Below are 17344 nucleotides of genomic sequence, written 5' to 3' on the forward strand. Positions count from 1 at the left end.
GGAAGATAATTGAAAATTTAAGCATGATATTTGTGTGTGTCTGCGCTCGTACTCACCTCATTTTCATTTCGCTGAGGTGTTGGTAGGTCAATCAGTGCCAGTTGGACCACAGTCTCCCACACTTGTGTGTGTGGACCGCTCGCTGTCAGTTTGAACTGGACCGGTTCATCCAGGCTGGCTCCCTCTCCCCGGGCAAAGATGGATCCATCTGTCCGCACACTGAAGTTGGGGTCACTGCTCTGGAAAACCACAGCTTCATTTCCCGTGCAGTCATCAAACTTCACTGTAGACAAGAGAATGGAAAAGATTTTAATATACAGTTCGTTAAATCAGTTACAACGAAGAAAAGAAAACCAGCAAAAATTATGGCAGGTAGGTATGCAGTGGATGCTGTTGTTGTAACTCAAAAATATGCAAACACACGCACAGTACACCTGCAGTGCACACATCTCAGCAGGACGTAAATAGTCGAGTGACTACCCTTCAGAAAGACTGTATGATTGTGCCCAGTTTGCGCTGCTGCATCTTGCCATTTAGTCTTCATTCGTTAAAAGTTAAAAGCGTCGCTGCCAAGTGATGTTATGTGCCGTTATTGTAGAGGAGATGAAACATTGGCCTTAAAAAAGCTTGTACCTGAATTTATTTGCAAGAAGACCAAGCAATATGTCTTGTAATTAACTGTTAGTCTTTAACAGAAGATCTAGTTGTAATATAATTAATACATTATTTTTCACCAAAGTTCCAATTTATTAAAACAATGCAAAACACCTAAGAGGAGATGACATATTTAGGGAGTAATCTGCACAGAATGCATGTATAATATACTCATATAGCCTACTCTCCTGAAATATTGATTCCACTTGTGTTTTGGCATCCAACTGTACTGTGCTTTTTCCTGAGTGACAAATACTATGCTTTTAGCTTTTAATCTGCAGGCCAAATCGCTGTACTTCTTGTCTTTCTCCAGTTATCTCTGACAGCTGGACTCAGCTCTTCGCAATGAGGTCATCTGCCTTCACCATGATTGCCTCACAGGTCGTTTTATCCTCTTCTTTCAACAATTTGTGTTCACACTGATGAGATAAACTGAAGGCACATACGAAAACCACAGTCACAAACACAATACGGTGAAGCACCCAACACGTCACATCACCATCTCACTGTAACATATTTTTTAGGGGAATAGCTTAAGGAGGACTTTAATGGTTTCTTTGCTCCATCGATGGCCACGTTCATTGTGTATTTCACACAAACCAAACGGGGGGAGGTAGGTGTGTGTGTGTGTGTGTGTGTGTGTGTGTGTGTTTGGGGGGGAGGGTCTTCTGTAAATGATTTCCATTTCATTATTATGTAATATTTGTTACTGTTATAAATATAAATAAAAAAATTCTGTCCAGTAAGCACCTCTTTTTTTCCTGAGAAAAATATCTTTAAAATAAATAGATTAAAACTGTGATTCAGTTTTACCAGTTAGGCAAAAAAGATTAAACAGAGGTAACCAGCACTTTCCACAAACTATTGACCATAAACAGGCAATACAAACCAAAATGTGTTCCTCCTCTGTCATATTAAATTGGCACTGTAAATCAGCGTTTAGGGTGCTTATAAAACAGCTCATGAGAAGGTGAGTCAGATGAGTGTAGTCCATACAGGCCTCCCATGTTCACTTCCTTCCTCCCTCTCGGCACCTGCAGCCTTCCCTCTTGGGGATTATAATGTCTAGACGACATATCGCAGAAAACCCTGAGTTGAAGGCCATAAATCACTGCTGTATCTTCTCTTTCCTTCTTCCCACGTCCCTACAACAGCTGAAATAAGGTTTCCATGACAGAAAGTAAACCGTGAGTAAATCCATCTTTTTGTTGTCTGGCCTTAAATACGCCTGTGATCATGTCAGTATCCTCCACTATGAGGTCAGATGTCCAGACAGCCACTTAAAGCTCAGTCAGAGGGGACGACACTTCAGCGACACTCTGTCCACCGAGTATAGAGGGTGCTGCACAAGTGTCCTGGTCTAGACTGAAGTAAACAGGACATAAGAGATGGATTACAATCATACAAGAGGCAGAAAGCCTCTGCTGTTCATCAGATTGTTTCTCTCTTTGTATTGCTGATCATACCCCAAACAAACCTCTAAAAACCTTGCTTGCCGTCTTGTGTTCGTCTCATTCACTTTCCTTTTTGTCTAATCCCCTCTCATTTCTTTTCTGTCTTTATTCTTGCAGATTTTCAAAGATTATATTTGGAAGGTGGGGGCGACAATAACAAACACACCAGTTGGGAAACATGTGTCTGTGCAAATATAATTTTGGAAGGCTGCCTCAATATATTAACAATGAGAAGTCAAAAATGTAACTCAAAGCATGTTTTATTTTATTTGTAAGTGCTTGTATCTGTAAAAAATTCAAACATCTGCACAAAAAAAAAAAAAAACACAAGCAGCAGGTGGTCTGTTGCCCCCTTTCCACTGTCCTCCAAATTATTGTCTCCTCTCTCTGAGCTCGGCACATGGCCAACAGTGCAGCAGTATTGCGGTTATGGCTAGTAAAAATACCTGTAGGCTGAGGCTTTACACTGGGAGAAGGGTAATCAAGGAGGGGTATCTTAATCTAAAGAAAATGTGTACTCCTAGATCTTCACTACCACGTAAATAGGGTTTATGATAAAAAATAACAGGAAAAAAAAAAAAAAATCTCATTTTTCAAGCCAGGAAATAGGGTTAGCTTTTGCCTGTGAGGTCTCTTGAGGTGATAGCACATGCTGCTCTTCAACAATTTGCTGGTTAAGAAATATGTATAATAAACATGAAATATAATAAAGTCCACGGCTCTGTTGTGTGTTCAATTGTGTGAGACTGTCTGGCCGTGAAAAAACACCCCATACGTCTTTTGTACTGGCAGTTTATTAAGGTTTTAAAGTGAAGGGATCTCTCGTCGTTATATGAATAATTACAATCTGGTATCCCAGAGAGGTGATGCAGTTCCGGTGCCGTCTATATAATGTGAGTTTTTCCTTGTTAGAAGGAGGTTTGTTAGGTGGATCATTTCATACAACAGTGGTCTTGGGTGCAGGACACTGGTGTTAGCTTCCCGTTTCCAACCATGAGTCTAAACAAATATTAAGAGCCGTGTTTATTGTTGCCATGCTGACAAAGGTTGCATAAAGGAAGTTGTAACTTCAAGCCATTTTTTTTTTACCCAAATTGTTATCTTTCCTTAAGCCTACCCAAGTAGCTTTTATGGCTAAACTGAACTGGGGGCACTAATTTCAAAAGTGTTCCTGTGGATTGTGTTTGAAGGTATAGGAACAAACAACCTATATGACCGTATTGAAGGATTTGTTATCGTTAATATATAAAAAGCATAAACAACACCTACAATCTGGTTGAAATGCAACTTAAACTAATTTGTTTTTCCTCAAAAAAAAAAAAAAGATAGTAAAGTCAAAATTCATGAGCTGTACACTGTATATTGTAGGTGTATAATCAATCGGTGTGTGTGCGCAGGCATTTATTTTCTATGATTGTCTGCATGTCTTCACAATGACAAGCTGAACTAACTGCACCAATACCCACACGTAACTGGAATGACAGGCTGCGCATACAGTACCCAGAGGGTCTTGTTCTTGCACCAATTAAAGAAGAAGACAGTGCCAATTTTACCCCTCTATCAACACACACACACACACACACACACACACACACACACACACACACACACACACACACACACACACACACACACACACACACACACACACACACACACACACACACACACACACACACACACACACACCTCTCCTCTCTCACTCAGTTGGGTCAATACTGCTATAAGAGAGATTATAAAAATCGGCCAGCAACAAAGCAATGGAGCCCAACAGCACAGTGCTGCACATTAACAAGTGGTCTAAAGCACTGGGGTCCAGGTTGTGCATTGATCTGGTAAATAAGACAGACAACCATGTGTGCCAAACAGCCAGCCCAGCATTTCTCCACCATTTAATCAATATGAAAAGTCACTCCCTGAAATATTACAAATTCTAGCATGCTAAGCGTGTTCCCACACAGGAAAGGAATTCATTTAATAATGTATTCATCACGAGTGTCTGGATGACAGTAAAATGGTGCCTTGTGTTTTGCTCAGATGACATCACAAATCAAAGCCCATCATCACTTTTTTGGCCAGTTTTCTCACTAAAGTTCCTGTCTCCCTCCAACAAGACAAGGACAAGGAGGAGAGGAACACTGAAAAGAGATGTGACCTTCTTGTGGTGTTCTCTGGACAGCCTGACAGGAAGTAGCTGACAAGTGTTGAAAGGGAAGTGAGAAAGGGATAGAGTCAGGGGAGAGCAGAGGACAGGGAGGAGGCTGAGGAGTGACAGAGAAAAGGTAAGATGCGAGGCGGGAGAAGGGAAGGACAGAAAAGGAGATGGATGAGAGGATAGAGAGAGTGTGGAGGTGGCAATCAGAGAGACAGAGAAATGAATGAAAGAACATTAAAGAGGAAAAAAGGAAATGCAAAAAAGCTCATCGGCAGTTGCTAGAGTGGATATCTCCTGAGGCAGCACAGTTTATTGCTGCAGGCATTTAAATTGTTCAAAGTATGGTGCACTGAATGCATCAGATGTCACCCTGCCCCACAAAACAATAAAGAAATCACTTTTACCAGTAGTGGATCCTGCTGATCTCTGTTACAATCAGGCACATTGTGGACTAGAGAGGACGAAGTAGAAAGAGGGGTTTGTGGATGTTGAGTAGGAGGAGTGAGGACTGGGAGTGGAGGTGGCGGTGGAGACAGGGGTTGGGTGGCGGATGGGGGCCTGGCGCTGGGCTCCTGGCTCAGTGAACTGGCTCTCTCTCACACACCCACATTGGAATGGATGGGACGCTCAGATGGCTGTTTAAATAGGTTAATTGGGCTGGCCTCCCGAGAGATCAGGACAGATGGATAGATGGATAGAATGAGAGAGGAGAGAAAGACAGAGCAAAAGAGCAACAAAGGGAAAGCAATGGAGCTGAGAACTGGAAACTGAAGGCGAGATGAAGAGATGGATGGTGAGAGAAGAATATGGCCACTGATCACAGGCACCATGGGGAGTATGCAGTCTAATCAGAGTGGAGCAGAGCTCTATAGTGGGCAGGGCCCTCAGTGACTAACTAAACAGAGCCAGGTCCACTGTCCACTACTGACGGACTATGAAGGGAGAACAAACTTGTAATGGAAGGCTGTGTAAAGCAATGCTAGAAGCCCACCGGGGACACTGTTTCACTGAAGCCAATCATGGAGAGTGGCTCATCTCTATATGCTTCAAAGGGATGATGGCAGCGACCAGCTTGAATTACAAAAATGCAAGCACACAGAGACAAAAACTGAGAGGGACCATGCACTGGACAATGAGTCATTTCAAACTTTGCACTACCATCCAAAAATGTATATCAAACCAAATTTTCCAACATTCTTTTTATAAACAGAAATGGAGAATGGATTCATAGTACAAAGCACCAAAGCATTAAGTATTACATAAAACTAAAAACTGCTTATCGGTCAAATATGAATCAAAGCAAAGCTTGTTGTATTAGCACAACTTTTCAAACCTGCTTGTGTTGGTTCAGTTATCTGACTGTTTCATGTTTTTTTGTGTAGTTTATGTCCATATGCACTTGGGAAATTCACAGTGAACTGCAGTCATGTTTGCCAACTACAAAGGCAAAACAATTTCAGAAAACACTTTTAACAAGGTGAGAGTGTTTAACTCTTTCAAGTTCTCAAAGATAAATGGAGCTTCATTTGGTTGGGAGGAAGTAGGAAACTTGTGACGGAAATATATTTTTTGTACCCATCAGTAGGTACAGCATAAGTGTTAATTGCGTGTGGGAATAAGATTACCTTTTAGAAATAATGCTTCTATTCTGGGCATTAAGGTGCGTTTATACCGTAGACTGTATCTGAAAGTGGATGTAGTTTCCGGTTCTGAAAAATTAGGCCAATGCCGAAGTGTTTTTACCATCCCACCAATAGATGTAAACAAAGGGCATAAGGATAAATCACAACCTGGTTGGACAGTTTTTATAACATATATTTTGTGACGGAACATACCAAACTCAGATAACTTCTAGAACAATGCTTTGTGCAACATAGCCTCTGTGTTCGTTTAGACATCTTTGCGAGTTGCGTTCATTTTTCTATTGTATATTTGGAAGTGGACTTCCGGAACACTTGGGTCTCGGTCCGCTTGTTTGGATTCAGATGGCAGTGCATACACTTGTTCTAATGAACCGCACTTACAGAACAATCGCACCAGAGCTCATTTTAACCGAACCCAACCTGATAAGTATGGACAGTCCGTTAGATGTCTACTTGTTTTAAATTTCAGTCATGTAACAGCTTCGTTGTTTCCCAGTTTCTGTTCATCTTAACTTCCCCAGCCTTGCTTATACAGCAGCCCTGTGCTACTGCAGTCAACTGTGTACCATAAAGTGAATGTAGACTTGTGTGTGTTCTGGATATGGATGGCCTGTGGTGTCTTATGTAAAATTAAGCAGCTTTACTCTGTGTTTTGTTTGGTTGAACACCGATTCACTTTACTTCACCGCTTCACTTTCTCTGGGTGAAAATCCAAAATGTCAGCATGACATATTAGCCTGTGGATAGAGCTTGGCAACTTTTACCCCAAAAACACCTCTCTCGGTTTGCTGTAAAAATCCAATCTGTTATTGTTTGACATGAACTTTTAACCAAATGAATGAGCGATGTCTTAGATAAAAGTCAGGACTTAAGACAAACACAAAAATACTAATAGGAGAGTGGATGCACACTGTTGTGTAAATCCAGGGGCATGGCTGCATGTGTGGAGGTCATACACCTCCTCAAGACATCTGTGTTTATTTTAAACTGTCAGCAACGGGTAAACACCAATTAAGAGAAGCTGTGCATGGACAGTGTGGTGCAGTTTATACATATTATTCATCTGACTTGCATTTAATATGGGTTATTAAACATATCTTTGAGTTACAGTACAAAGTACAATTTGTCATTTAAAGTCACTTGAAATTGTGCTGGCCATCTTTCATTTGTATGTACTACTTGCCAACCAGCTATATAGCAAAACATGGGTTGGGTCCACAAGTCATATTCAAATAGTGGTAGACAAATGTGATGTAAAACTACCTAACTAGCCTACCTGACCATCTACATTGGCTCTTTTTAGAGCTGGGAAGCTGTTGCATGGCTAATCAAGGTTTGCTGCTGCAGCCATGGCTGGTTAGCCATGGCAGACAGGCTGATCTCAGAGCTGCTGGAGACTTGGCATGCGTGCAGCTAGCCGATCAGACTGAAACAGAGAAAATAATTTTGTCTATTTACCTACTCTAATATTGCCACACAGATTTGTACTTCTGTGTACTTCTGATTAGTGAAACTGAACAATCAACATTCGTAGATACAATAACTTAGGGCAGCGTTTGAATCTGCTAAATCTGACGTTGTGGGGGCTGGCTTTATCTTTGGTAGGAAGGAGAATACTTTTTACTAAAATTCAAGAAATAATGTGCCGTGCAGCCTTACACTAAAGTGGAATATAATTTAGAATTGTGCAAAGGTTATGCCTTGGATATATCTTGAGGGCCCTCCTGTAAATATCAGTACAGTATGCCAGAATGCAGGGTTGCATACACTCACAAATCAATAATACACAGGGACACATTCACATATTCATAGAGAGACCAACCACAACACATTTATTTTTGACTAACCAACATCTCTCTAATGACTCATTAGTATGCCCTCCAAACAAGCACAGAAGTGCATGATTGGCCCTCATCAATTCTCAGGCATCTCTCCCAGCAAGAGGAACTGAACTGGTGTCAGGACTCCAAACAATCCCAGCATGTTATTACTTGTATGACTCAACATGGCACAGCTAATATGAACACATAATGAAAAACATGAGTCTCCCTCAAAAAAACTAAGGAAAGTGGTTTACATGAACAGAACCATCTTGACTTCTAAAGGATGTCCAAAAGTTAAAAGATGTGGCGACATCTCTAGTACTCATCTTCTTATAACAAAAAAGATTCATGCGTGCTTCATTCTGTATTGTTTTCATTAAACATCCAATTCCCACTTCTTCTCGTCAGCATTGCATGCTTGTGGTGAGATATGAGAAATGTAAGGCAGACAGAAAGAGAGGGAGGCAGCAATAGACAGAGAAAATCAAGCCTTTTGGCAATTAGGCCAAGCTTTAGTTTTCATTAGGAGAGAGGGCAATGAAAGAGAGAGAGAGAGGGATCAGGCAGAATAAAGTCTCTCCCAGGAAGAGAAAAGCCCCTTTGTAGAACAAAAAAAAAAGAAAAGGAAATACAAGCAGATTGAAAGTAAGCACAAACTTCCCCAACTTTCTTGGCAGTAGTGTCTGCTCTGCTGGACCGCGAGTTAAGTTGCCGTGGACCACACATACACAGACACACACAGTTAATGCAGTCAAAAGGTATTTACACAGAAAACCACAGCTCATATCCATACGCTCCTCTCGTTCCCTCACAGCAGTCATTTGGCCTTTTACCCTGCCTTCCTGTGGTTGTGGTTCAGTATGTTTTATGAATCGATAGACTAAAAATTCAATGATGGATTTGATACGCATAGTATAGGTTAATCGTTCCATTGAGCCTTGGCCCATATTTTGCATCACTATGTACTAGTGCAGCACCTAAAGCCCTGCAGTGAAAGATCCAATACAGTCTGACCAACAGGACTTAATGCAGAGGAGTGCATTGGACTGAGTAGAGTGTGTATGTGTTTGAGTAACTCGTCTGGCATCTGCAAGGCTTATTAGAATGAGAGATGATGATGAAGGTGGTGTAAATAGTTACATGAGGCTGGAATAAGACTGAGGAGGGGTCGTGACTGTATTGTCTTTGAGAGTTTACCCTGAGAGTGACTGCTGTTGTCAGCAGTTTGCATCAACATGGACTCTGTAGGATTTGGATTTGCTTTCATGCATTCTAATTGTCACTAACCTTATTCCCCTTTTTTTTGTCTGTTCAGGCCATCCTCAAAAGCCACCAAGACTCAGGTGCTTATTGTCTAGGACAGCCATCTCAAGGTCAGTACATCTATGTGTGTGTGTGTGTGTGTCCTGTCCTATCCAACCCACATATCTATCAGCGTCCCTTGGAAGAGCTCCCAGTCACCACCCAGTCCCAATTCACCACACAAAGCCTGCATCTCTTAAACTTTTTTGTCACACTGGAAAAAAGGATGACAAATTCAGATATGGTAAAATGAAAAAAGGCAGCTTAGACCATTAAATAAAAAAATAAAAACTGTTTGAACTTTGCTTTTATTTCTGTGTTTGCCTGCAAGCATCAAATATACTTGTAAAGAAAAAGAAATCATTTTCATATTGTTTTCTGAAGCTTCCCCAAGGAAGCAAACAGCACAAAATTGCTTTCCCCAACTGCTCGAGGAAATACAGGCTGTATTTCTCAAATCTAATCAACATCTCTCCATCAGAACTTTAAGAAAATATTCTGTTTTCCAATTTTAGGGGTCAGAGCATAAAGCAAGGAACTCCCTCTAGCCTTAAACCGTGGAAAAACATACATGTAATTACACAATCTGTATGGAGGATAAGGAACATGGTTTTTCAGTATGAAGAGGTTATATCACTACTTTCTTTCACTTGAAAGATAGCCATCGGGCTGTGATCCCTGAAATCCGGGGGCTGATGGTGGACTAAGATGGCTGAACCATGCAATTAGTGGTCCTGAAGTTTCACTGAGATAGGAACTGAGCTGAAAGTTCAACTAACGGGCAAATCAGTGAAACGACTCCGAGAACAAGTAAAAACAGCAGAAATGCAGGGAACATGAATTATCAAGTGATCGTACAGCTGTAACATAAGGAAATCAATGATGCATAGGCTTATCTGCACATTGAATTTTGTATTTAAAACTGCATTACTGTGAATGGATTTCTTAGTTTTAAAGTTTCAGCTGGATCTAACTTTTTCCCATACCCCTTACACTCCAGAAGTTTAACAAAAAAATACACATCTTGTGTGCGCATCAAAAATTAGCCAGTTTCTGTCATCTTGTCATTGCAAACATCGCTGAAAAGGCTGCTAGATAAAAGACCAAACTACACTAGTACGGTAAAGAATTGCACTTAGCATTAAACTTTTTTTTTTTCAACTATAACAAACCATAACAATGATCTTTCCCTAATGCCAATTCTTAAGAGATTTTGGATTACATGTTACATGGTCAAACTCAATATGCAATTTTTTATATCAATGTTACTGCAGCAAACACGGAGGTATTGCCTTTTGTATTCTATGCATTCTTGTTACCATTAAAAACCTGGCAATGCAACTTGACCACCAACATTAACATTGGAGTGAAGCTTGATTAATCACGCGATGTAATTTGTCCGATTTCAGGTATGTGTTTGGAACTACAAAAGGCTTCTTACAACTTTTTCACTCAGTTAAAAACATATATTGAACATATAAGTAATATGTTTACTGACTGAGATCTGATATTGCAGTATGATATCCAATTGTGGTGAAAACAGTATTATTTAAGTTCCACTGCTTGGTTGAGATTAAGAACATATCATGGGCTGCTTTAGTCCAAAGTCCACCATGACTTGAGACATATTTACAATTAACCAAAACCATGACCTTCCCCTCACATTAGCCAAGTTCTATTGTTGACTCAACCTAACCACAAAGAGTTTGGATGCAAACCCTGGTTTCTGGTCTGTTTTGAGTGCTCTGTATGCACACTGCAGGCTGAATGTATTAGAGCGAGCAATTACTCCATTACACCAAAAGGTAATTTGGAATCAAAAATGGAGCAGAGACGTAATTTCTATGAAACAGTGTTGGTGCATGTGTAAGCGAATTGAGGAATACATATGTGTGTATAAACCTGTAAGCTGCAGTACAGTGTCATAGAACAAGCTAAAGGAGAAGGAGATGATTACTAACAACATCTTCCTGAGGGCATATGTGTAATTATGTGCGAGTACATGATATTTTTCTATTATGTAGCACCACTGAACCCTCTTGAGGGCTGAATGAGGGCTCGCTGACTGATGGGTCTTAAAACTGTCAGCTTAAAGTGTTTTAGGGCTAGTAGATAATAACAGGATAGAACCCATTGACTGACCAAGGCAGGTGGTTTAATTGTGTTTTCGTGTCTACATGTGTGCGTTTGTGTGCATACACACAGGTTGACAAGTCCAAATATCTCTCATGTAGGTGAACGTGTGAAATACAGCATCGCTTTACTGCAACTGTTGATAAGGTTTGCACTGATATGCTGAGCCTGTCAAGTAACACCTAAACTCTCCTCTCAAACACGCACGCACACACACAAGCAAGCACATGGATCCACGCAACACATGGAGAGAATCACATAAGCTGGGGGCTGAAAGGCGGCTGGCAGAGAAGGACTCCCTGAGGTACAAATACAGACAGCAGTGCTGCAGCCCACCCTCTCCCCTACCTCCGAAAAACAAATGCTCCAGTACACACAAACAAACACACATGCTTTGGAAACAAACTGACATATATCATTTGTCAGTGTCAGAGATGTGGCACGAACCTTCATTGCAGCTATCTGTTGTGCAATCTCGCAAGTTAGAACCTTGAAGCTCTGTTGGGAGTGGTAATGTGCTGCATGTGGTGTGCGTCTCTGAGAGCAAGGCCAGCCCGTTGTTTTTAGTGCGTTTATATGAGAGATAAACAGGCAAATAAGCACGCATGCATCGGTTTGAGTTTAATGTGTGTGTGTGTGTGTGTGTGTGTGTGTGTGTGTGTGTGTGTGTGTGGTCTGCTTATCATATGTTTTGTGTGTACAGGGGAAATAAATTAGCACTGCTAGCAGGTTGCTCTGACAAGTCCTGTTAATGAGAACATCCTCCAGAGCCTTTTGAGCCGGGGAGAGAAACCAGAGTCCGTAATCATCTGTTCAGCCTGGAAGATGGCACGGAGGGGAGAGGAGGGTGGGGGTGAGGTGGTGCTGGTGGTGGTGGTGGTGGGGGGTGGTGGTCTGTAGAACGGCAAAATGCCTGCACAATTAGTTCACACCATCTGCAGGAGAGGTGCTAATGTCTAGTTGAAACTGAGTAGTGAAAAGGGAACAGCAAAAAATTATTATATCGAAAAGTAAGACCCCAACAGGAAACATTAAAAATTAAAAACGCTCCATATAGATAGCTGCATGTCAACTAAACCTACATTTTGCATTTAGTCTGGACATTTGCACACCAGGCGTTCCTAATACTAAAAATGCATATGACGCTCAGAAGTCAGAAAGCCTCTAGGCAAACGTGCTTTTGTGTTGTACAGCATTGTAGCAAAGACAAAACTTGCCAAAGGCAGGTTGTCCCCATAGGGTCTGTGACAGCTCCATTTCGAGTGAAATTGAGTTAAACATGTTATGACAAAGCTGTAATATTGTACTGAAAGTCTGGAGTGTGAAAGAGTACACGACTTCAATCAAAGAGTCCTGCAATCTGATTGTGTGCAAGTGTATTGTGTGCATGCATCTGTATGTCAATGCACCTCTGTGAGTGAGTAATGAATGTATGAGTTTGAAAAATGTATATCTGTGCGATCAAACATGTGCACACAAACATGACTTTGTGATAAATTGCCAATTTGGCCACGGTTGACTCACCTGCACCTGGCTTACTGAGGCAAAGCCAACTGGCTCCTCGTGAGTTTGGAAAATCACAAACCAAGTAGAAGAGGGGTTTAGGAATGCATGAGGCGCTCCGCTCTGTAGCATTACCATGATTCATCTTCACAAAACTGCAAAAGCTTGTGATAATCGCTTTAGCTAATCCTTGCACGCTTCGGGCAAACAAGCAGTGAGAGAGTGAAGGGGTGGTTCTTTAACCCTGGGGGGGGGGGAGGACTGAAATGGGTGATGGTGCTAGTGTGGGTGAAACATGGTCAGGGTGAAGATGTGTTTTTGATGTACCTGTATGTGGGCGTCATAGCATGCCACCTATGGTCCTCAAGTAGGTTAAATCTGGGTTTAATTCAAAGCATGGAAGCTGTCCAGAGCAACTGATGTTTGAAGGATACTGGAGCCTGATTATTGGACAAAATGAAATGCATGTTTGTATTTGTGTGTGTTTGTGTGGGTGATAAGCTAACCTAACAAACTGTGTATGAATTTCTTTTAGGGGACCATTTATGCCTTTTTATTTGATAGTACACAGTATAAAGTAAAAGTCGGGTTGGCTGGGAGTCGAACCTGAGACTCCACGAGAGCATTTCAACCCATGTTGGCACACAGCTACTGTAACCGCTCCACCACCCGTGTGTGTCTTTGCATAGATTCAAGGTCTTGGCTAAATCTCTGCGTGCTATCATCTCTATCCAGGCATATCCATCATTATCTACCATTTCTTTGACACAAACATTGCCTCTCATTCACAGTTCTCTCTGGTTCCAAAGTCTCACCTGTGCAGCTTCTATTCCTAGACTTTGGATACCTCCAATAGAGCAAAAGCACAAAGATTTATACCCAGACTGACACCTTCCTGGGATATGGCCTATAGACATGGCCACAGGATCACCTCATTAGCATCAGAAGGTGCTCTTCTCCCTGACAAGTGAGACTTCACTGCACTGCTCTCACAAAATAATGAGCAAATATAACCTCTAATGGCTAAATATAGGTAACTATGGTCCCAAGAGACTTGGTGCAGAAACCATATACTGCGAGAGGTGTCTTAGGCCTTTCAAAGTTTTGTTGCGGTGTGGGCGTGAGGAGTGTACAACTAAACAAAAGACTTTAAGAGGAGGAAATGATGGTTGAACAGTGTTTGATGAGAGCTCTTAGCCTGTAGCTATAGCGCATTAGGCACAGATGAACCACAGCCAGCTCCCACACTGTTAATGTGGAACACATTACAACTGCACAATGAGTTATGATTGCCATTAAAAAGCAAATGATTCAGATTTCACAGCTGGATTTAAAGGGCTGCTACTGCTGTGCCCTGTCCTCTCCCATTCCTGCCCACGCTTACTCCGCTGACACTCTGGTGACAATCACTCCACTACACTTGCCTTGCTGAGTCTGTCTACTCACATTTGGCAAGCATTTTCACGGGTGTGAATGCAAATACAGTACGTTCTCTTTTGATATATCGGCCGATGAACCTACTTGACTTTGTATGGAAGCAACCTTAAGCTGTAAAGGACATGATTACAGAGACTGCATGTACCACAACAGATAACACAACATGAGTCTGGATCAATTTGTGCACCTCACAGACTCTTTCAGCCCCCTTTTGGACTTCACTGGGTGAGCTTAACCTCCTCTCTCTTTGGAAACAGCCCAAATCTTTTTCTCTCTCTGCGGCTTTCAGCTAATAATGGCATCATGCATTTTGGTACACCATGAGGGAGCCCTACATGAGGACTACTGGGGAGAGAGAGGGGGAAGAAGTGGGAAAAGGTAGAATCACAAATGAAGACCTCTCTTCCGAGTGCTCTCTCTGTCTCGCCCACATTATCTATCTCTCCCTCTGGGGCCAGGAGGCTAGCTGTGAAATGAATGAGAGTCAAAGCGTGGGCAGGCACTAACGCTAAGATAATGACGCCGTTTTGTCAGCCCTGGCCTAAAGCTCCATCTCTTGGCACATGAAAGAGGCGAGAGATGACAGGACAGTATGGCAGAGGAGAGGCTATGAGGTTTTAAGCCAGCAGCACCGAGCGTGTTCCTCAAATCTACAGGCGTTTGCCGTGGACACTACAGAAAAACATTTGATTCATACCTCTTATCCGTCCAAACACAGCTAACGGGCTGTGAGCGCTTCCACACTGTCAAGATTGTCAGTGGTCAGAAACCTGAACTGCTTCTCTCCATCCACACCACAGTGAGGGAGAAGTGAGCAATTACCTCCCCAGCAGATGAAATGAGAAGTAAAGTATTTGAGGCAGGAGATTTTAATGTGGACCCCTGTGAGCTGACTTCGACCACTGTCGAGAAAATAAAAAGTGGAAACCTGCATTTTGTTATTAGTCTGCAATTTGGACTGTGAAAAGTTAACCAAATAAAACCATCAAAGCAACAATTGGTACTAATTACTACTGCTGTTCAACATCAGAGAAAACAAACAAACACTGCAAATATTAAATACGTTCTCCACGGGTTAGATTGAGGCTCATTTAGTTGAAGTCCTGCTAGAATGTGATTTGTGGCTGCGAACGCCCATGCTGTGCATCAGATACCCAGCAGATGCTTAGTTACAACTAGACCAGTAAAGACAACACTTAATGGTACAGTCACGCAACCAACCGGGATGGGGGAGGGACCGCAAAAACGATAAGCTGGGAGAAATATCATAAAGTACAAAGCTTTGAAAACAGATAATTAGATATGTGACAACAGAGCACAATAACAGTGTCAGCAGGGATGGAAATGCCTGCATTGCATGAGACAATAGCACAATGCGCCTGTCTGATTAACATATATCATTTTCAATGACTGACTCAGATTTCACATCTCATGAGTCGCTAATATGAGTAACGATGACAAGATAAAGAAGATAAAGGTTTATTTTTCCATCAGTTGCTGAGTTTTTGTCAAGTTTCTCCCCGAGTCATTGGGTCCTCTCCCTCTGTCACATTTGATCGCGGACTGAGCAACAGAACAGGAAAAGACAAAAGTCCTGTCAGTGCTTCATTAGGTTGCTCATTAGGAAACTGGCTTGTATATTCACAGATTCTCCACGGCTGACCATTTGAGTCAAAGCTAAGTCATCTCTCTTGCTCTAGCCAGTAAGGCTGACGGCTGGGGGTCAGTCGGATCCGTCATTATTAGTTCCGTTACATTTTGTCTGACTGGTTTGGATCTAATGACCCAATCCTGAGGTCAGACAGCCTCAGGCCCTGTCTGCACATCTAACTGTGTTGCCGCTAAGACACAACTTTGCATTGTCTGGATGCTGTAAATCACTTTCTTGAATTTTGTTTCATGACCCTTGCCTGCAGGCTCCTGACACCACAATTGGAAGTGAACCAAGCACTTCAACCCTTCATCTGCCAGAGCTTGTTTTCTGTTTATGATCCGGCACGTGGCTCCATCATTCATTGAGCTAAGCTAAAACAAAAGAAAACTTGACAATTTGCATGACTCCTTTGAAGATTAAGAGAAAATCAGACATTACTGCTGCACACATCACTTATATGAGATTACAGGGGGTAAAAAAAAATTGGCAATGAGGTGACAGCGTGAGACGGCATTAATGTTTGGTGGGCTCGGTCCCAGACAGTCCTGGCCACGGTCAAGGAAGGACGAGCGGAGGAGGTGACACTACAGCCAGAACAAGCTTGCTGTCCTGGTGTTTGACTCCTGTCTCTCTGGCAGCCAAGCTACAGGCTCTACATACAAGCTTCCCTCGACATCTTACTCTAAACACTCCATATTCCCCTAAATAATTTTGTAAACATAAACCTCACTCATTTCACATTGCCTCTTGTGCCAGACATCTTTCACTTCTTCACTCAGCCTTAATGTATTTTTCTGCAGTTTCCTGAAAGTGTGCGGCCTTAAAACAAAAGAACCAAACTGTCTCTTTGTGTGTGCATGTGTTGTCGTTAAGCCACCACAATACATCACATGAGCCTCACTGCTTCTTCGCACAGATTCTCTAAAGTCTCTAAACTCTAATGGAGCGATGAACACTCAAAATGTATTCCTTCTTTTAGTGCATGATGGTGGCAGCAAGAGGTTCTTAATACCTACTGAATCTTCTGTAGGTGTTCAATGGTAGTCTGGCATTTGTGAAAGTCATACGATTCACATTATTTTCAGATTCATCAAACCACTCAGTGACCCCAGAGCCCTGAATGGAATAATCTGCATTTGTAATATTTCTCTGCTCAGTTATTCAAATGTTTCCTTCAATTTGTCAACTACCTGTTCACAGAGAAAAAGAGAGGCAAACAAACACCAAAATAAACTCTTTGTAGCCTAATAATGAAGGGACAGAAGTTACCTACAGAAGCCTATGTATTCATTTTCCATCAGAGTAGACTAGGGATGGTATAGGAGAGCGGGCAGGACTTCATCAAAATGTAGTACATATCTTGGGAGAACAATGCACAGCATAGTAATGTTATTTGAAAAGAGGGAAATAATAAATAAAAGGATGAAGTAAAATAAATAAAGGAAGGAAAAAAGCTGAAATGATGAATGGCCAAATTGGTCAGTATCACCTGCAATAGGTCCTGCAGACATTGAGAGGAAGGGTGAAGAGAAACATCAGGAGGCAGGAGCTAAACAGCAGGTGTAAATGCAGTTAAAAGGCAAGGT

At 41.8% G+C, this 17344-nt stretch overlaps 1 protein-coding gene across 2 annotated transcripts in view; it reads right to left on the reverse strand.

Moving 5' to 3' along the window:
- The window catches only part of LOC138192818 (cadherin-4-like), a 219985-nt gene that overhangs the window by 72065 nt on the left and 130576 nt on the right, over positions 1-17344 (reverse strand). For both annotated transcript variants that reach the window (XM_069140497.1, XM_069140498.1), the window contains one exon: positions 57-283. In XM_069140497.1, the coding sequence (XP_068996598.1) occupies positions 57-283 (227 nt within the window). The remainder of the gene's footprint in view (positions 1-56; positions 284-17344) is intronic.

The sequence above is a fragment of the Embiotoca jacksoni genome, unplaced genomic scaffold (genome assembly GCF_022577435.1).
Source record: "Embiotoca jacksoni isolate LCO1_2020_lvr unplaced genomic scaffold, fEmbJac1.0.p SCAF_9, whole genome shotgun sequence".
Lineage (NCBI taxonomy): Eukaryota > Metazoa > Chordata > Actinopteri > Embiotocidae > Embiotoca > Embiotoca jacksoni.